General features: G+C 46.3%; 1 protein-coding gene across 2 annotated transcripts in view; it reads left to right on the top strand.

The window, feature by feature from the left end:
- cep112 (centrosomal protein 112) overlaps positions 1 to 14,461 on the top strand; it is an 82,132-nt gene extending 67,671 nt beyond the window's left edge. Inside the window, exons 24-27 of one of the 2 annotated variants that reach the window (XM_084036455.1) lie at positions 6,210 to 6,299; positions 12,444 to 12,545; positions 13,559 to 13,623; positions 14,165 to 14,461. In XM_084036455.1, coding sequence (XP_083892581.1) covers positions 6,210 to 6,299; positions 12,444 to 12,545; positions 13,559 to 13,623; positions 14,165 to 14,168 — 261 coding nt within the window. In that variant the 3' untranslated portion in view covers positions 14,169 to 14,461. Of the gene's footprint in view, positions 1 to 6,209; positions 6,300 to 12,443; positions 12,546 to 13,558; positions 13,624 to 14,164 lie in introns of those variants that run through there. The other variant, XR_014599001.1, reaches the window with a different exon arrangement.
- The last annotated feature ends 6,872 nt before the right edge of the window (positions 14,462 to 21,333 follow it).

The following is a 21,333-nucleotide window of genomic DNA, read 5'->3' as shown; positions in this document are numbered from 1 at the left end:
GCAAAGAGCGGCTTCAATCGTGTGTGTGTGTGTGTGTGTGTGTGTGTGTGTGTGTCTTCTTTGTCCGCGTGTCTGTCCGCGTCCTTCGACACATGTCCACGTTCTTGGTGTCAACCTTGAACCGCGCATTCGTTTACTGAAGTTTGAGCCATCTGTTTTTTTCTGCCACTTTCTTTTTTTTCCTCCGTGTGTGTGTGTGGGCGAATACTACTTTCACCGTTCGTTATACTTAAAGTTATTGTGAGGGGCTGGTTTACGGGTATTACGGGCGCCTCTATACGGCCCACATACATAAACGAGACCATCAGTGAGAAGATTGGCTATTTCTGTGTTGTCGTTCACCGCACCAAATCATGCAGGTTCACCAGAAACTCCTTCAGCTCCGACTCCAGCTGAGACTCGCTGTAGACAGACCCCGATCCAGCCGCCGCCTTCGACCTGCAGACAGAAAGGGCTGTTTCCAGTATCAACACTGAATCAAATGACTCCCTGTATTATGGGAAAGTATTACGACCAGAATCAACTCCTCCGTTTAACCGTTAGACAAAAATCTTGCCTGTCCAATAAAGCAGAACAGCCCCTCTGCTTATGAAGTTATGGGCAACTGCTCCCAGGTACTACACACGGCCCCTGTGTGCAAAAACGTCTGACTGGTGAAAACATCAGGCAAAGAGCTTTACATGCAGTATTTAACTCATTAGCAGATAAAAAAGGTGAATTTGTAAATAGTTATTAAGCAAAATATAGAAGTTGACCATTTCATGGTGTTCATATTGTTCTAAACAAATAAAATTAATTGAATATTAGCATTTTTGTCCACTAGAAATGTCTCTCCTTGGATCTGTATATCTGCTATGTGAAGGCAGTGATCCTCTCTCTCTCTCTCTCTCTCTCTCTCTCTCTCTCTCTCTCTCTCTCTCTCTCTCTCTCTCTCCCTCTCCGTATCTGTGTTGTCATCCATTGGGCTTTCATGTCCGTGTATACGTTAGCGTGTGTACATATCTACATGTGTGTGCCTGGTGTTGGCTGACTGATGACTTTTTCCGGCTGTGGGCCGATTCCCGGCAGTGTTTGATCCACATATCAGAGGAGGTGGAAGCAGGAGGGGAGATAACATTCCAGGATGCAACTAGGGAACGTGGGAAGTAGAACAGCTCATAGAGACCGTACTCCGCTCTTGGTCAACAAACGGAAATTACTCATTAAACCACAGGCCCGGCGCTAAGTACAAAGAAACCGTGACGGCCTAATGCCGTGCGCTTCCCTATTTCAAAGTCCCGAGTACAGATAAATGTGGGCAGAAGTGGACACGCTGCCATTACTGCGATGGCACCTCACTTAAAAAACTTGTGTCATTAAGCACTTTTGCCAAGAAATCTGTGCAGCAGCTCCTGTAGAACCAATTAAATGTGGAAAATATTGTTGAAAAATAACATTAAAATAAAGGTTATGATAAACACAAGTTAAACTATTCTAAACTATTATATATTATATGTTATAAAGTTGCTATGGCTTGCCTGTCGTCATCCTACGGTTTGATATTGGGACTGTGAGACTCAACCGTTTACATAAGGGCGACTAGAAAACCTAAAACTGCTGAAATCTGCATTCAACACATGCCTCCAATGGATCTTTAGATTTATCCTAAAGTTTGAAATGATGTGCCCTGAAGCTCCGCCCCCACTGCCGCCCAGACTGCCGCATGCTTGTTTATTCCAAGTTTCTTAATATTAAACATGCCGCGTTAGTCCAAACTGCACCAAAAAGCATCCCACGGGGGGGGGGGAGTAGATCGGATGAGCGGTTCTCAAGATGAAGAACGGAGAGACGGAGGATTTGTTGCCTGATAGTTAGATAGTCTCAGCTAGACGCAGATAGAGACATGTTGTTGCCTGCTAATATTTCTCGCGACTCGTGTGACATCATCATTTCGGGTAAGAGCCTTGAACCTTCGAACCTGAAATAAAAAACCGAGATTTGCAATTGTGTTTTCCAGTTTTGCTAAACTTTACATCCATTAAATGATGCTATTTGATAAGCAGAATATATGCATGTGAGCCCACACAAACACACACACACACACACACAAATACACACAGGGCATATGGTGCATATTTCAGAGTTGTTTCCTATTCTCTTTCTACTGTAGCTCACAGCAGCTGAAAGAGACAGAGACGGGAAGATAGAGAACAGTGTGTTCCCCCTGTGGGCATAGCTCGGTTGCAACATGTCTTCATCAGTGCTGGGGAAGGCGCCTTCGTAACTGTGCCGACATGTGTGCATATTGCAATAGACTAGATAACTGTTCTATTTGCTGTTCGCCGCGAGTTTGCTGCTGCCGCCATTACAGTATGTTTCCTCTTCGGGTCCAAATCATCTCCGGGAAAAGAAGGGCCTGAGAGGCATCAAAGCTACTGAAAGGAAGTCAATTCAGACCAATATCAGTGGAATGTTTCAGAGGGGCTGTCCTGGTCCACTTGCCTAACCACGGCTTTTTAGTCCTCCACACAGGCAGGCAGACAGCAAAGCAAAAGTTTCACTTCTCTAACACCTCAGGAGGGAGACCTCTCTCCTCCTCCTCCTCCTCCTCCTCCTCCTCCTCCTCCTCCTCCTCCTCCTCCTTCTACAGCTTCTCTCTAACACTCACTTCTGTACCTTTCCCACAATCCTTTGATAAAAGTGCAGATAAAAGAGAGTCTGTGCTCATCTCTCTGGCCATCCACCTCTCCTTGAGGTTAGCGCCTCCTTTATTATTTACTATTGGATCAGTAGACATGCATACACACACCGCCTTGTTCTGCTAAAGCTTGTGTGTGTGTGTGTGTGTGTGTGTGTGTGTGTGTGTGTGTGTGTGTGTGTGTGTGTGTGTGTGTGTGTGTGTGTGTGTGTGTGTGTGTGTGTGTGTGTGTGTGTGTGTGTGTGTGTGTGTGTGTGTGTGTGTGTGTGTTCATACTGTGTCTTTGCTTATATGTCTGTGTGCTTCGTGGCCCATGTGTATGTATCTGTTCTTACACTTTTGCTTGTGTGTGTGTGTGTGTGTGTGTGTGTGTGTGTGTGTGTGTGTGTGTGTGTGTGTGCGTGTCCTTGGCTGGAGGCGGTGCAGTGTGAGGTTTTTCGCTGCTGTCTGAAGTCGTCCAGCCTCAGTGTCATTAGAGGATCTCTTTAATCCAGACTTTGGGAGAAACTTCTGACAGCACGCTGCAAATAGAAGGCCCCGCCGCACATGAAGAGCAGCTCGGCTCCTAACAAAACACCAAGTTTAAAGAGGCCCCTGGCCTTTTTTTTTCTCTCCTCCCACTATTCCCTCCCTTCTTTCTTCTTTTGCTTTTTTCCTCCCCCCCCCACCACCCACCCTTGCCCTCTGTTGCTTTTACTTCACCCTGGGGAAACATGCTTGCCTTATCTGCTCACGAGGACCACCCAGGAAACATGACTCAGGCATCGGTGTGTCTGTGTGCGCCTCTGTGTGTGTGTGTGTGTGTGTGTGTGTGTTTGTGTGCACACACCGCTGGAATTGCACACTCATTTGACTGCGAGTGTAGCGCTCGCATTTTTTAGAAGTTTTTGCTGTTAATATTAATGCGTGCCTCTACCTGCACGGATCGCTCTGAGCGGCGTGTTTGTCGGCGCTTGCGTGCGTGCGCGTGTGCCTCGGCTAATCCTTTGAGCCAAAAGTTTGGAATGAAAGGCACATTGCTGATGGAGAGAGAGAGAGAGGCCTTGGAGCTCCTGACTGGGACTGTGCAGGTACAGCCCCCCCCCAACCCACCTCTTCGATCAGGAACCTCCCTCCTGTCTTCCTCGGTACCTCGCCGTCTCTCATTCTCACCTCTCTGAGCTTTCTCTCCTCCTATCCCCCTCCTGTCTTTGTATTTTGTTTACTCCTTCATTCTCCACCTTCTCCTCTAACTCCCTCCATCTCTCCCCGCCTCTCCCCTGCACAATGATCCCAGTCCGCATGACCGATAGAGACCATATCGCCCCAAGCATCTGGAGACACTTTAGCAGGATCCTCTACACACACCGTCATTCACACGCCTTCACACACTAAATTCTATAGGAAAGACCTGCAATACATGTGTGTGTGTTTATAATACACATTTAAGACGGTCAGGAAGTTAAAGAAAATGAGGGATTGATGCTGAAGAGGCGATTGACCAAAGTTTTTTTTATTGCACCTGCGGACCATATTTACAAACTCATCATTCTAGATTGGATTAAGTCCAACACTGGTGTTCAAGCTGCATCAGGAGAGCTGTGCGATATTTCTGGCGACCAGACTTAGCGAGATTCCTGAACACAGCATAATAAGACTATTATGTCCGACGGCGATGTAGACCAGATATTTCCGGGGCCCCTGTCTGAGTCACAAAGTGCTTTTTATTCATCAGCAGAATCCTCCCATATGATTCCTTTAAAGAAGTGACAAGTTCTGAACTTCTGCCCTCGGAGTTGTTTTGAGCACATCAGATAGTTGAAACCCACATGAAAGGGGCGAACACGTCACCATTGAGGCCCACTAAGTCAGCCCTACTTCCCAGAAGACCTGGTCCAGAAATGCTGTGTCACAGTGCGGGGAATCAGATGTAGGTTCAGCAGAGGAGGGGGGTGAGGGGGCTTCTTCATCAGCTGCTGCCTTGAAAGGATGGATGGAAGTTTGGATGGGGAAGTGTTGGAAGAAAGTACTTACTAGAAATACAGCAAGAAATGCCCTTCTCAATAAGTATTTATCGCTCCAAAATCAGAAATGAAAAATCGATACAAACACATTCCTGCCTTTTACATCATTTGACCGTTGAAATGGTGCAAACGCCACTTAAAAGAAATGCTTTTCTAGTGTCTTTGCGCCTTTTGATTCACCGATAAACAAAATGAAAATGATGAAATCGAAGGCAAGGGTTGTTCACTGGATGGAGATGTGGGCTGTGATGGGATCGTGACTGGCTAAGAAATACCCTGATTAATAGGATCAACGTGCTGGAAAACCCGGCTGCCTTTCATGCCGCGGAGCTAAAACACTGACCTCAACGTGATCCTGAATCATAATAGTCTAGTTATGTGCGCCGGTCTAGGAATGCATCCGCCGGAGGGTAAATTAGCCACGACGTCAATGCAGTCGCGACTTCCCTCTGTGGTGTAATCTCATTTAAAGCAAATTGTTAAACGTCCAATAAAACAGGGAAATATAAGTTCATCCACTGTATCTGACAACAAAGGTTTCCTCAGTAGTTCTCGGAGAGTTGCTTCCCAGAAGTTCACCCGGGCCCTGAAGCCGAACGGCTCTGTGGGTGATTTATGTCACTGTAGTGGGTTGTAGATCAGGCGGGTCATGCCTATCACCTGGACTGTGTTTCCACCGGCTCTGAGAATCGACAAGGCAACACCTGGCCCGCTCGCTCAACTCCACTGGGGAGACGCACACCGACGATGTTGATGCTAGCCAGTGCCCTATATGCACTTGTTGGAGGGTGTGTGTGTGTGCACATATTTCTCTCTCTCTGCTTTTCATGCCGTCTAATCAAAGACGAAGTGTCCACATGTGCACTCAAAACATCTGGTTCTGCGTCGTATGCAGGAACTGCGCCTTTCTTTCCACTGCTATCACTTACAGGCAGAGAGGGGGGGGGATGTCACACACACACACACAGTGCATTTTCTTTCTTTCTTGCCTGAATCTTAGAGAGCAAAATAGATTAAATTCTTTATTGGCGCCCTATGGGGAAATGTGATCAACTCAGGTATTTGGAGTGGATGTGTGAGAGGCTCTTATCCACTGAATGATACAGTATATCTCTCACGGTGCCGCCAAAGAAAATGATCCTGAAAGGAATGCAACTTAACAAAAGCCGAGGAAGTTTGCTAATTCCCTGAGCGAGTCTCTCCCTCTCTCTCTCTTAAAGCTTAATGAGGCCAGCTTGCCAGTAATTACTGTCATGACTTTATTATTAGCCTTTTAACAAGCAAACACTAATCACAGGCTGCATCTCTCCTCGTCGTCCACCTTTCTCTATCCTCCATATTCTCTCATCGTCTCCTCTTGATCACTCTGGTTTTCTCCGTTGCGTTCACACGTGTCACTTCCCGGCTCAAATGTAACTCTAGATTACTGCCTATCCCTATCACGCCACGCAGATCTGAAGTGGCTTTCCTTTTTCTTTTTTTTTCCCGCCAGTCAGCCGACAACACTGAGTGTCTCTCCCTTCCCCCAGGCGCTGCAGGAGAAGGTGGAAAGTCTACAGAGGCAGCTGCACCGCTCGGAGAAGAAGCTGCTCAGCAAAGAGCTGGAGACGGAAGAGAAGGTAAAGCAGTTTCGTGAATAACCATTTTATTGTCAAGCTTGAAGAGGAGTTGGTTGGGGGGGACCGGTGCCTTGCTGAAGGGCATCTTGGCACAAATGGCACCTTTCCAGCTACCACATCCCCACGGACTGAGCCACAAAACCTATACTTGACTTTGTTATTAATCATCCCAACCATTTTTGGAAGTGCGTCCCTTTAAAGACATCTTCAACACCCATCACCTGGTGCCCCTCGCCAATCACACCTTAGTTGCCATCCTTACTAGACCCTCCAGGGGGCCACAAAGACAAAAAAAATGGCCTTCCCTTCCCTCCTTTCTGCCCTCCCCTCATCACTCTACCATCTCGTTCTCCTGTTCAGAGCCACAGATATGCCCCCTCGCACATTTCCCAAATTCCTTGAGATTTGGCTTCAAGAGCCAGCGCCTAGGGCCAGGAATGCCACCACCGCCTGTGTTCAGAGGGAAGCCTCCGTGTGCACACACACACACACACTCCCCGTCGCTCCCTCCGATGCCCTGTAATCAGGCTCTGTTTTGACCTTGACACACATGGAGAAGAAAGCACTAATGACTACGCTCACACAGGAGGCTTTCTTTGTAGCCCGGTATGTACACCGAAAGGCATTCATCCTGTTGTGTCCCTTCTGATCCGCCCACTGACCCTTGTACACACTTCACACACTCGTCACACACCTCGGTGTCCGGCCGTCATAAATCTGAAGGAAGGGGTCAGTGGTTTTAGGAGCCGTTGGTCGCCGACCCAGTCCCAGAGGCGCTGCACGTTGTTTCCTATAGCTGACCCCTGAACCCCGCCGGCTGTGGTGTCCGATCATTTTGTCGGGATAAGAGTTCGGCTTACTCTTTTTCAGCTTTTCACTTATGTGACTTGTTGGTGTTATTTTACTGTGCGATCCATCCCCGAGGACACAATCAATCGACCTATTGGAGAAGAGTTTTCCCCTCCATGTGATGGAGTTTTTCACGGCCGAGCTCAGTGTGCTACGCATACAAAGAGTCTCTAAATGTACCTGCTCTCTGGTATTTCTTTCTCAAGCTGAAAAGTGAATCTTTTTTATGTTTCTAAAAGTCAAATGCATGGTCAAGTTCCCTAGCAACCACCGTGACGTATCGGTTACATAAAGTGTACGTCAGGTAGATGATGTCGGTTGGCCCACGGCTTTGAAGACATTAAATGATATATATAAATATATATTGTGCAGCATTTTTAACTACTATAGTTAGTTAATTTAATTACATGTGCTTTTATTTGGCACATTGAATCCCTCACAGCCCACTTATAGCTTGTGGTCCATAGAGCTAAGTCTTGATTGGCTGAAATGTTTTGATACTGGAGCCCAGTGAGAAACACAGATTTGAATGCTGATACAAAAAAAAAATGCTTCTTTCTGGTATGAAATCAGCAACATTATGATTTAAATCAGGCAATATATCAAGAACGGGTAAACAAGACTCCCAATTTGATTAGCATTTGGTACCAATTGTACGTACTCGGCTGTTCCTAATTCTCTGCCACGAACACATTCGCTAATCTGTCGCAGTTTGTTTTGCTGTGACAAAGTTGGCAGCAGAGACACAAACAGGAAGTGTGCCACAGTCAGATAAGAATGAAGGAATCTCCGCGCACCAGCCAACTCAGAGCTCAAAGCGATGCCTCGACAGATACGACAGCTGAGGTAGAGACTGGAAGTGATGAGATCTGAAGCCCCCCACAGTTACGGCAAGAGCTTTTTTTTTTTAATAAGGTGCAGCAACTAATGTCTCCATCGGAGGGAGAAGAGGCAGTGGAGACGTTTGCGGCGCCAGTGCCTGACTCACAGCCGTCTCATTGGTCGGACAGGTTCTTGGCTTTATTTCTATCAAATGTCCTCGAAAATAACAGAAATATCATAGAAAACACAGTGTTTTATCTGTTATTTAGTCCACGTGATTCGTGCACGCCCTCCGATGACGACATTTAGGTCACACGGACTTTGGCGTAGCCGAGGACGTGGAAAGTATGACTCCGGCTTTACATCGTCTTTGCACGGAGCTGAACTTGTCTGCAAGGTGCATGTCAATAGGGAAAGAGCATTTCTCCTGTATATTTGTGTTTGGTTCCTGTGTTTGCATCAGTGTCTATGTGCATCCACATTTTTTTTGTATATGATCGCAACGTTCCACTCTTATTCCCCTCGCGCTGATATTGCCCTAGTTTATCTGCCAAGACTTGTCTTTGTAATCTGATCCCTCACATGCAAAAACAGCCTTTCTGCCCAGACTTCACACAGATGTTTGCTTGCCTCACACTCGCAGGGCCCTCGCAGGCTCCCCCACTCTAAAATGGCGGATCAGCAGCTCCTTGTGTGGTTCGATTCTCCTTGAAGAGAGGAGCACAGACTTTTTGTATAAATACATAATGATACGGCGGGCCACGGTGAACTGTACAAGTTTCAGAGTGTGTGTATCTCCTGCAACGTGGGACCTCGGAGGGGGAAAAAAAAAAAAAATTCAACCATTTCTGTAGTTGTTTTCCGTATTGATGCAGACATAAAAATGCAAGAGGAGCTGAACTTTAAGTTCTGCACCCGTTTTTTCCTGTGTGCTGTTTTTGTTGAGGCACATTACATCAGCAGCTACCAATCCATCCCATAGTTCTAACAACTTCAATAAGATCTGTAGCCACTTCTAATCCCCTCCTTCCCCCCCCCCAACTCTTGCAGTAAAGCATTTTTGAATTCAAATCGCTCCTTGGTGAACTCTGAGTGCCAACTCAGTGGATGTGGAGGTGCAAACTTTGTGAGTGGCGTCATTTTTGATGTACCCCCTTGTTCCTGACAAGGTTTTTGTCACTTTGGAACAAGGGGGTATATCAAAAATGTCTTTCCCACAGCTCCTCACCCCCCCGAACCTGTCCCAGGCAAGCCTGCACACACACACACACCATCTTCATTAGCATACATCAAGCTTCCCAACGATTGTGACAAACTTCATTTGAACGTTGAAAGTGTTGGGGGCTTGTATCTTTCTGCTGGCAGCTGTCAAAAACCACACCATGTGACGGTACCAAACGCGAGGGAAAGTCAAAACCACAATCTAAAGACTATATATAGATGAAATGTTGTCATTTTAAGATGACTGGGAGGGGAAAACGACTGCCGATCCTCGCAGTCTTCAAAACTCGAGAATCACGCTTCATCAGGAACAAACAAAAAGATTGCGTTTTTAAAAGAGCTGCGGAGATGAAACCTGATTTTTTTTTTCTCTCTCTCCTGAAAGTCAAAGTCCCTTTTCATTGCTTTGGGAAATAGTGGCACACTTCTTTTTTTTCTTCCCACGTTTCCCTTCCTCTCTTCTATCGCTCTCATCTGGAGTCCGTCAATGACCAAAACCTCATGGAAAGTTTGATCAGCAGCGCCGTTCAAAGGCACCCTACATCTGTCGTCATGGCGAGGAGGCTCTCTTCTGTCACACGCCTCCCGCCACCTGTCAGAGAAACAAACGCAGCTTTGCTGTAAGAAAAAAAGAACAAATGTAGAGAAAAGCAGAGAGAAATGTGTTTGCGTGAATGAAAAAGCGAGATGTGAGAGGAGGGACCCTGGAAGAGGCGAGAGGATGCAAAGCTGAAGGAACCAGTCAGACATCTTTGGGGAGTTTGAGAGATGCTGCCGTTGCGGTGAAGTCAGAAATTTGAATCGGCACTTTACCTTCCCATGTCTGTCTTTTTCCTGTGTCTGTTCGCCGAGCTCGAGAGATGTTATTATAAAAAAAAACTATGGCTAAGCTTTAGATAGACGTGATGTGAAAGATGTGATGCTAATGTCGATATTCAGCCCATGTGCATGTGCAATGCTAACTTTACGATATCAACAAAATGAAGGTAAATAGAGAAGATAACAGATTTAACTGAAGGTGTTGGAGCTAAAGACAATAAAAAATAGCCTCTGCTGACTCAAATTTGTGCAAAAATCCTTCAATACAGGTGTAACAAGTAAGGATTTATCCAGTGCGGTGCAGGAAGTTATTGGGCTGCATGCCAGGTTCACGACCTTGCCGTATTACATCACACATAGGTTGCAGTCCGGGCTTCCCTCCGTCTACGAGGGCCAACATTCCCGCCCGTACGTACAGTACACGGCCGTCCCCGTTGCTCCCTGTGAGTCCTGGCGAGCGCCGCTGCTGCCTTGCCCATTCTAATGTATGGGAAGGAAAATGGAGACAGCGTCGCCGCAAAGGAGCTTGTAATTTAGGGCCGAGCGGATCTCTCATTGCTGCGGTGGCTGCACCATACATGAACCAAGAATGCAGAACCGAAAAAAGGAGCGCGGCTTTTTGAAGAAATCTAGACTTATATTCAGAACGGTTGGTAAGGGATGTGTTTATTCAACCATTGTTTATTGCTTTGGTCTGAGGTAGCGGAGTGTGTTTTGTCTTGGCTTGCCGTTTTGTTATGACTACAGAAGCTGCTATAGATAGATAGACTTTTTTTTTTTTTTTTTTAAATCTGCACTCCCATAGCTTCAGCTGATTTTTTAACTTCCCCGGCATTCAAATTAGAGCTTCTGAAACCCCGCTTTTCTCTCTCTCTCTCTCTGCCACTTGTTTGAAAAGGTCACTCTCAAATTATCCCTGACTCCGTTCTCACACACAGAGGGAGAAAAAAAAGACATATTTCTGTAAAACTTTTAAGATGAATAGGGCCAGAAGGAGCCTCAAAATAAAATAAAAAAAATGGCAAAGTTGTGGCAGTCTAATCTACTGCACACTGTGCCGAGACAAAGTGAGCTGCTTCATGTTGGGATCATTTATACTGGGGGTTGCTTTGAAGTGCTTCCCAATCCCTTTCATTGTGCCCAGGAAGATTAATTAGCCAAAGCCAGAACAATCAGTTAAATCCACAACAGGAAAATTATTTTAGGAAAACCAATCTTTTTTTCCCTCCCCCTCACCTCATTCACGCTCTCTTCACATGAAAGACTGGACTGATGAGAGGGGGGGGGGGGGGGGGGGGGGATAGTCTTAATGTTAGCCGGACTTTGGCTCCGTCAAAGACATTACACTCGGTTGAAATGCTCAGACTCTCCCCTGGTTACACCTTGAAATATGTGGGGTGAAAAAAAACGGTTGCTTTCTTTTTCAAAGCTCCCCCGTTGATTCCTCCAGCTCTTTCTAAACTATTCATCAAGCTCCGAATTAATTGATCCGGCAACTCTTTTCAAAATGCTGTAAATGCTTTTACAGTACTGTAAAAAAAAAAAAAAAAGCTCTGCGTTTGTGCATATGTGTGCTTGTGTGTGTTCATTCATGTGTGTTTGTGGGTAAAGCGGGGGGGGGGGGGGGGGTTGCGCTTACCAAACCCTTTTCAACTTCTATAATCAGACTCTGGTTTAGTGGAGTGTAATTTAGCCCCAGACAGACTTCCTCCGGTCCTCCCCAGTGGAGCTAGCTTGCTAGCTGCAGAGCCGCTCGCCCCGTTTGATGTGTTCTGCCCTCCACCGCGGCCCTGTCCTCTTCCAAACCCCAGCTGTGTCAGGCCCCATAAATGCATTGTGTCAGATCTGGCTGTAGTCATCAGCCACCAGTAGGGGGTGTTTGTGCAGAGCGAGTCCTTGCCAGTGTTGCAGACCCCCTGTGGAGATGTGAAGGAGCTGTGAAGAGCGGGGGAATACTCTGAGCCATGAATAAAGAGGGGATACCCACTGTCTGTGTGTGTGTGTGTGTGTGTGTGTGTGTGTGTGTGTGTGTGTGTGTGTGTGTGTGTGTGTGTGTGTGTGTGTGTGTGTGTGTGTGTGTGTGTGTGTGTGTGTGTGTGTGTTCACTTGGCACTGTGCATGCATGACATGCAAGTGTTTATGTGAATGGGTCGGCAAGCAGAAGCACTTATTCATGAATATGAATTCAGACTTGAATTGATTATTTTTCCATTACTTGATTTTGTCTTTAATTGTGTCTGTTTTTTTTTTTTTTTTTTTTTTTATCTTAATAGACCAACAGATGATTTCAATATGGATACAGACATGAAATGAACTTGGGGGGGGTTCAGTGCCTTGCTCAAGGACAGCCTTCCTGTATGGATTTGCTGATTGAATCCCTTTTATAATATGGAACATGAATGTATCCCTTCCTTCCTGCCTCTGTCGTCCCAGGTGACGGCGGCGTGTCAGGAGTACGAGGACAAGATCAAGGGCTTGTTGCCGGCGGAGCTCCAACAGGAACTGGAGGACACCATCACCTCCCTGAAAACTCAGGTGACAAGCGACTGTTGACACATGCCGACACCTTCAATATGGCGGCTTTACAAAGAATGTTAAACATGGTCTCTCCTGTCTTTCATCAATCCATACCCATCTCAACACGACTATATACACTATATTGGACAGATTCTCTGTGTAAAGTCCTGCTTTCCCTTAACTATTAATCAAAACCATCAGAAACATAATCCAGATGGATCGCCGCGTCTCGCAGCAACATCACTGAGCAACTTCGTTTTCATTTTTTTGCAGCTTTTCCACCTCGGAACAAACGAGGAGTTTCTGTAGCGATGATAGGAGCACGCAGTACGAGCGCCTTGTTCAAGTCGGTTTTCCCGAGATCCCGTTTCAGCGTGCATCACCGCAGCTCTGTGATCGGATATGTTTATAAGATGTCATTCCTCTCGTTTGCGATGTTTTTTTGCACATTAACATGCATTATTTTTACACGGTGGAGAAAGAGGGGAAAAAAAGTCGGGGGGAGAGTTTTCATGTCTCCGGAGGCTTTTTTTTTTTTTTTTTTTTTTGCATACGCTTCGCCACTCCGAAGCGCCAAATGAAATGCTAGAACTTTCCTGAGGTCTCCCCCACAGAAAGGAATGTACCCTCGGCTCCAGTACGGTAGTCCCAGAACAATACAGATTCTTTCGGAGCCGTGATTATTCTGCCAGGCTCTCGATGCCGTGTAAATGTAGATGGGGTTTATTTTCACTTCGGCCAAAGACACTTCATGAATAAACTCACACTTTGTAGCCAAACAAAAGAATCTCTCACAGCGTCCTAACCTCAACTAACCTGGCTCATAATCTCCCCTGTGTCCCCATGTGCCTTGACCCCACTGCCCTAATCTCCTGACCCCCCCGACCCCTGCCGTCCTGACCCCCGGGCTCAACAACCGAGCCTTTCTTCCACTTAGCTAGCCTTCTCCTCTTCCTCTTTCCGACTTTCCTCACTGTGATTAAACAACTAATCAAGAGTCTATTTCTGAAGATTGCGTGTCTGTGTTGCAGGTGACCTTCCTTCAGAAGAGAGCCTCTCTGCTACAGGAAGACCTGGATGCCTGTCGCAGCAGGAGGTTAGCATGATTGTTTGGATTGGACAGAAACGCCTGTGCATACGTGCCCATGCACAGTTCACATGGAGGTCTGTACTTCATGTGCAGAAGCATGTGCCTTTTATTTTTACGCCGGTGTACTTAGGGTCGCGACTTACAGCGAAGTATGAACATCCAGGATTTGTCATCTGCTACTTTGTAACGATGCGGCTACGTTAGATGACGTCTTGTGGTTGGCGATGACAGCTTCCTGTCCTGAGGGCTTTGATTCGCCTCCCATCCATCACAGTGTAAGAGCCATTTATGTCTTTATGAGGAGCGTGTCGTGAATGATAAGAGGCCTCGTCAAACGACGCCGGCGCTCACGTCTCCGCTCGCATCTCTCAGGACTGCCAGTCACGCGCATGGCAGTAAATAACCGGTTATTTCGCCGCGCTCGCAACTTAAAGCGACGGAGACGTTGACGATCTCAAAGGAGCAGTCGATTAGAGAGTCTCAATCCGCGGTGGTATTCTTTAATATCGGTAATTATTCCAAGTTGAATACTGGTCTTTCTGTGCAGGTAACCATGGGAGAACCACCGCCTGGATGTGGAGGCGTCCAATCAGATGTGAGCATTGTTGACTGTTACAAGTCTTTAACACACCTGTCATGCCACTGGACCGTCATCTTTTAGTTTGATCTCCCATTGTTTTATCAGCGTATGAAATATTTATTCATTGTCAGATTTTAGTGTTGCTTTGTCTTGTTGGAAAATATATGTATTATGTTCTCAATTTGCATTGTTTTTTATTTTTCTATCATTAACATGACGTTATTAATATTTGATATTGCCGAAATCCATTATTTTTAATAAAGACTTTGCATAATTTTCTGTTGTCATGCTTTTTTTTTGTTTTTAATGCTGAGCATGTTTTTCATCTTCTTCAAATATCTCATAATTAGTCCCTCAATTAGGGCAAATCCTGCCACTGCCCTTGTTTTTCTGCGACCGCAACATGTTAATGATAGATTAGCTCCGTAGCTGAACACTGAAGTCAAAGACCTTGAATTCCCATCTCTCCCCCGTCACTGTTCAGCGTTGCTTTCTGCCCGCCGCGCCCCCATTTGAACTGTAAAGAGCAGTCGGGGGGTTTTGTGGTTGGTTCAGATAAAGAGCGCCGCGAGTCGATTGTTTGAACTTGGGGCCAAACGCTACAGTCCTCGGGCCCGCCGTTCCTCCCTCCGCCACCCCCCGGTTAGCGCCGGCTCCCCTCAAACCCGCGCCGAATGACTCAGACGGATCGAATCCGCAAAAGATGGCCGCCGCGTCTCCAAGTCTCCTCCGATGTCTCCAGAGTGTGGAGGTTTTATGACGATTGTAACATTTGGTGGACCAAGGATGGGCTTCATTATGAGCTCGTTGGGGTCTGTGTCTCTCTGGTAGGCGAGGAATGCTTGAATAATGATCACATTCAAAAACTTCCCCTGGAAAACAATTTGGAGGCGTTATTAAATTCCAAAATCAGATTTGATTTCAAAGAGACCTCTGCACTTATTTGCATTGGAATGGCTTTCTCTTTACACCCGCGGTTCGCACACTTCCAATGCGCTCCCATTGTCCGCGACCCGTTCCGCTGTCTCCAAGCGAAACACTATACCCCCTCGCTGTATTTATTTGATGTGCTTATTCTTGCTGCCCAGGCAAAGAGAGACGAAACAGGGGAAAAAAGAGAGCCGGAGGAGGAGGAGGAGGAGGAGGAGGAGGAGGACTGTCAGGCCGACATCTGAGAAACAGGAATTTAGTCTTTCAGCACAAAGCGTTGTGTAGAGTCTGTTGTTTCTGGCTGAAGTGCACAAGAGGGTTGAGAACCGTTGCAACGCTTCCAACTTGAACGTGCAGCACTGATTGTGTCCTCATAAGTCATAAATCATCCGTCGCACAGAAAGACAGGCGTTTGGTTTTACTTGGAAAGGATGATTTGTCAAGGAACAATTACATGGCGACGATGACGGGAAACTCTTGGACAGTCTTTCCTGGAAGGATGTTGCGTTCGAGAACGCGCCGTTTCATGATGTGATGATCGCTTGGTTCGCAGCGCACTGCCATCCCCCAACAGGCTTTAGGGGGCGCTACGTCCTCTTATGATCGTGCACACCTTTCTTCTTTTTGCACATCGTCATTTACACATTTGTGCAACACGAACCTCTCTTGTGTATTGTCCAACACCGAAATGTCCTCCATAACTGTGCATGTGTAAACAAGGAGGGCCAATGTAGCCCCCCATTAGGGATCAAAGCCCTCCCTTCCAATCATGTGACTACGGTTAAAGGGCAGCTCCCAAGACTCCCACCATATTCTCACTTTCAAGGCTGGTGTGCTGTCATTTAGACGTTTCTCACGTGTTCGCTTCAGCTGGAGGTTTAAATGTTTTATTGGCTAAAGAGTTCACAAAAGCACATGAGATTTAAAAAAAAACAACAAAAAAAACAGCCTCATGGCACCAAAATCAGAAAAATGTAGAGCAACTGCAAATGTGGTGCAGTAGGAACCTTAAACCGGTTTATGTTTTGAAGTATTTTATTCCTGTAGGATATCTGAGAGAGCTATTTGAGGACGCGGATTTGAAAGAGCAGCAGCGATTTTTTGCAATCGACTGCAGTTTCGGGTGATTCGAGGTCATCCTCTCTCTCTCTCTCTCTCTCTCTCTCCCTCTCTCCGCCTCTTACTACATCCACGCGTGTGACGATTTGTGCGCGCGCGCTGCTCGCTCTGAGCCCTCTGGGATTGACTACAGTACATCGGCGGCGTGATTGACAAAGTCATTGCGCGCGCTCGCGTGTCACCGGAGCTTTTTATAGCAGCTGTATTGTGAGTCAGACCCGAGGAGGCCCTGTGTTCGGCTGCTTGTACGCCGCGCGCATAAATAAACCTGTTTATCGCCAACACTCCTCACACGCGCCATGTCTCCCATCATGGGTTCCTGCCTTTGTCTCTCTCCCAGCTTGTATCGCGCTCTCTTTGTTGATACGGTATTTATGGCAATGATTTTTTTATTTATTTACTTCACTTGTTCCCCCCCTGCCCTGTCACTTAAATGCAACATGAGCTATGAAACATGATGGGGGATATGCAGCTGTGTTCGAGGCTATGCAGGTGTGTTCGAGGCTCCGGAGTGGAAGAGTGTGTTTGTGATCGTGCCATGAGTTTGCCGTCTGGGCTGATAGTGTGGGTTGAGAGGGACAGAAGACCATGCACTAAAGACAAGCGTGGGAGGTTTGTCTGGATGTCTCTGTCTCGTTCTTGCCATTTATCTCTATTTCTTTTTTGTTCTCCTGCACGTATTCTGGCACCAGAGCTGGTGATGGTTTAGCAGACTGTGGCCACATCCACGCTAATGCAGATGAAGTTGGCAATGCATGTTTTTCTTCGTCTTCTCTTGGCTCTCTTTTCATTAACTTTCCAAGAGAAACATTCTCCCAAGTGCATCATTTACTTGTATGATTGTAGAAAGCGGTGTGGAGGCTGAACACAAAACCGCTGCACTGTGTTTTCAACTTTTGCCTCTGTTTGTAAGTAATTTCACATATGTGCATGTTCTTTTTTTCATTAATTTTGCGCTACCTTAGATATTTATGATCTGTTCGTAAATGCAACTTTTTCATCCTTTGTTTGATCAATCCTAAGATATTTAGTCCAAAAACTCATGCGTGATCACAGAATGTTGATTCCTCCTTCCTCCCAAAATGAATAGGAACATTATAGATGATCTCAAAGGTACCCACTGCCCTAAAAAGGTGGTCTAATGGTGACATGCGGTGTTATCACATCAGTATAATAATCTGTGAAGCTGCTGACTCAAATCTCACAAGAAAGATTCACATTAGTGAACACGATTTGAATCTTCTTGTCAAGTGAGACGGTGTTTGAGCTGTCTGCCCTCATCAGAGCATGTGTGTGTTGCCGCGGTGCTCACCCTGTCCATGTGTCACACCCCTCTAATGGAGGAACAGGAAGCAAGGATGGGGGGGGAGATAACAATCTGGAATCTGTTGAATGGACGAGCAAGTTAATGACCTTAGCGGTCTGGGAACCCCTCTGCGCTCCGGAGTCAGAGAAGAGGAAGATGGGGTTAAAGTGATGGATTAAGGACGAGCGAGGGAGCCCCGGGTTTCAGGTTAAGACTGATTTCGGAGACGGATCGCTGTCCTGTCAAGCATGGCGGAGCAGTGGCGTCCGGGCCTGTGAAGTGTCTGCGTGGTGCCTCGGCGCGAGCAGCAGAGGAAATGAAAGTCATTACTGTCAGTGCGGAGTGAGCGTCATGGCCCAAACGGGATTAGACAGTGCATCCGACATTGTTTCTATACATTGGTAGACTTAAAAGTCAAGCGCAAAATGGGATTAAAACGAAGGGAAAAAAAACAATAAATAACCTTCAACAACCCCCCCCCCCCCCCTCCCCATCCTCTCTTCGAGCCCCTCTTTTATTTCTTCTCTGCCTTCCTTCCCCAGCAATCCCCTACCTATGTCATGTCTCATTCTTTCTTCTTTCACCTGTCTCGCTCCCTCTTCCACTCTCTCCGACACATCTCTCTTTCCCCTTCTTCCCTCCTTCACACACTCATCCTCAAAATGCACAGGTAGGCGCCAACTCCCACTCACACTTTGCATTCTGTTTCGCAAGAAGAAGAAGAAAAAAAGCATCCTTCTGGGGCCAATTGGCGCTTGAAATCCAACTTAATTCCCCTCAAACTGAACCCTTTCAAAACACCCCCCCCCCCCCCCCTTTCCCCTAACCACCCGCACTCTTTCTTTTTTCCTCCTCTCCCTCTTTCAAAACAGCCCCCATAACAAGCCGGCGAATTGTTGCCCTTCCTTAACTTTTAAGGGTATTATGCACCATGTCCGACTTCAAAGCCTGTCTTAACTCCACACTTTAATTGTATCTTGCCCAGCTCTCTGCGTGCCACTTGATTCTGCTGACAACAGCACTTCTGCCTCCGCTCTCCTCCGTCCTTCTCCGCCCCGTCCTCTTTCCGGCGCTCTTTGGTCCCAGATTGTGTTGTGTTTTTGACCCCCACCACCAACCGCCACGGCTCCTCTCATCAACTCTTTGCTCCCCTCGGAGGCCATTGTCCCCTTGTTGTCACCTACTTTGAAGAGGTAGCCTCCATTTCCTCTCTCGGCAGTCGGTTGTTGCCCGGGGTGTGTACACACCAAACAAACTTGAAACAGTAACCCCCTGTCCTACATTAGCTGTCTCCTGCTCTCTTTATCTGCTCTCTCTCTATGTCTCTCTCTCTCTCTCTCTGACTTCCTCCTCATGGCCCTGGTTGATAATTGCCATAAGCTTCCCTCTTGGTTTCATTTTCCATTGTCCTCCCCCAAATTCTTGGCTCTGGCTTGAGATAAAGGGATGAGCACTTCAAAGGGGTCTGCAAAGAGTTTAACCCCAAGCCGAAAGGAACGGCTCACAATACTGTAATTGAGAGCAGTTACTGATCACAGAGCTGCAGCGCAGAGAGGACAGCACCGGTAGACACACACACACTCTCTCTGAGTGTTTATGACTTTAACTGAGGTGGCCAGTAGCAGTTACGACGGGCCGAGGCTCCTCAGGAGACAAGATAATGCAGTCGTAAAAAAAAAATCTCTTAAATTGCTATACAGGATGTGTTTTCCATCAAATCTGACTTGAGATACTAAAAGACAATCAAGCTGCTTTGTGTATTTTGTGCCCCTCGCAATAAAAAGAAGAAGAAGAAGCAGTCAACATTAAAAAAACTGATTGGACCCACAAGTGATTTATGTGTTCCTTTCCGTCTCTATTTATAGGGCTCTTTGTAGTGAGGCTGGATCTGACCTGTCCCTGTAATAATATCTTCCCAAACAGAGGGACAGTTACACCCCATAACCTCTCCCCCTCAAGCCCCCTTTCAAGGGTCTTTTTATAGGGCCAGGAGCCAAGGACACCCCTGGTCTCGGGCCAGTCACAGACCTGGGGTCGGCTCCTGAGGGGCAGCAGGGAAGACCCGACCTATGGGGACCTCCCATGAACCATAGAGGGGGTTGACAAGGCAGGACATGAGGGCCCAACTGGCCCCTTGGTATTGGCAGGGGGTCCGCACCATCGCCATGGTGATGGTTTCCACCCTGGTGTGTTTACTGTCAGAGGTCAGCCTCAGCCCTCCGAAGTTAACAAAGGCTGACATTGTCGGGGTCTGTATATTAGCCAGATGACCTGCACGCAGAAAGACGCAGATGAGAAGTTGTTTGTGCGGACTTGTTTTTTAAATCATTAGTGTCTCACATCTGGCGTGGCTCCAGGTGTCAGATATACTGTACGTCAGTAGTCTGTAACCTTTATTGTCAGATGAACCCACACAGCCCTCGCAGATGAACTTGATGAACATTTATTTCACCCGTTTATTTGATCCATTTCAACCCTTTGTCCATCACTGTTACTGATCCAGCTCCTCTGCTCACCGGCTCACTGGCTTTCACAGTTGAAGTGATATGACGAACTCAATAAGGGGATTTTTACAAATTTAAACTGTAATCTCTACTTTTTTTTATTTTATTTTTTTTATAGTTGCTTCACAATCCCTCAACAAACACAATCAATAAGCAATAAGTGTGCTTACAAATTACCTCTTTGGCAGCCACTGGCTGTTGTGCGACCTGTTATTTACAGTAGTTGATGATTTCATTAGCATTCCCTGATTGGGTTATATGTGTGTGTCATGATCATTAGAAATGATGCGGTATAATAATAATGAAACTTAATGACAACCTTAATGTTGATATGGCCACTGATTAACAATGATACTTCAACATGACACATCATATTACAAAGATTTGTGATAAATCCCCGCCCCCTTGGATAATGAGTAATGCCTTTGTCATCATGAGCCTCTTCAAGAGCAATTTCCTCTTTTATTAACTTTGATGGGAAGCGAGGCATTGAGGCAGAAAGTTTCACTGCAAACAGGCTGATCAAAGTGTTTGCTGTCTTTGTGCTTTTTTTTTTTTTTTTGTTAATGTCTGTCCACTGAGACAACAACGACACACAGACACCTACTGTCTCCCTTTCAAGAACATAGCCAGTCATCTTGTACAAAGGCTCTCCTGTGGTGGCTCATTCGAAACACTGAAGACCTATCGGAAACACTATTGACTCTGTTCTATAAACACCAGTAACATCGCCGCCTGTAGCCAGTTCAATGCAGATAAACATGCAGTGTCCTAAATGTCCAAACAAACTCCTCTCAGTCACACTAAGTGAATGGACGTATATTGAGCCGTCTGATCCGTCTATGGGCTGTTTTGTGTTATCTGCTGCCGTTGAGGGGTTCGCACCAGGCAGAGAGCTGAACTGTCAGAGAGGAGTCATTCTTCTGTTGCTTGAATTATATGATAACATCCTGCAAGGGAATATAGATCCTCAGTGAGCAGATGTTTTAATCTGGTGTGCACGAATGCAACCATGTGCCCTTGTTGCCACTGGTAGGAGCTGTGGAGTGAAGAAAACGACACCATGATTTCCTATTGCAACATGTTGTATGTGAACGATGTCTGAGGGTAGTGTGTTTTATTAAAAATGCATGGGTTTATGACCAACGTGGAGGATTTTAGTCCTGCAGGAATGACACGTCTGCTTTCCAAAATAGAGTCTTAAGGGGATTAAAAATATATATTTTTTATTTGTATTATTGCTGTTCTCCCAATAGAACCAAATGTTCATCTGAGGA

Source organism: Eutrigla gurnardus, assembly GCF_963514095.1.
Source record: "Eutrigla gurnardus genome assembly, chromosome: 20".
NCBI classification, from domain to species: domain Eukaryota; kingdom Metazoa; phylum Chordata; class Actinopteri; order Perciformes; family Triglidae; genus Eutrigla; species Eutrigla gurnardus.
The sequence above is the reverse complement of the archived record's forward strand: the minus strand, read 5'-3'. Positions and strand labels throughout refer to the sequence as shown.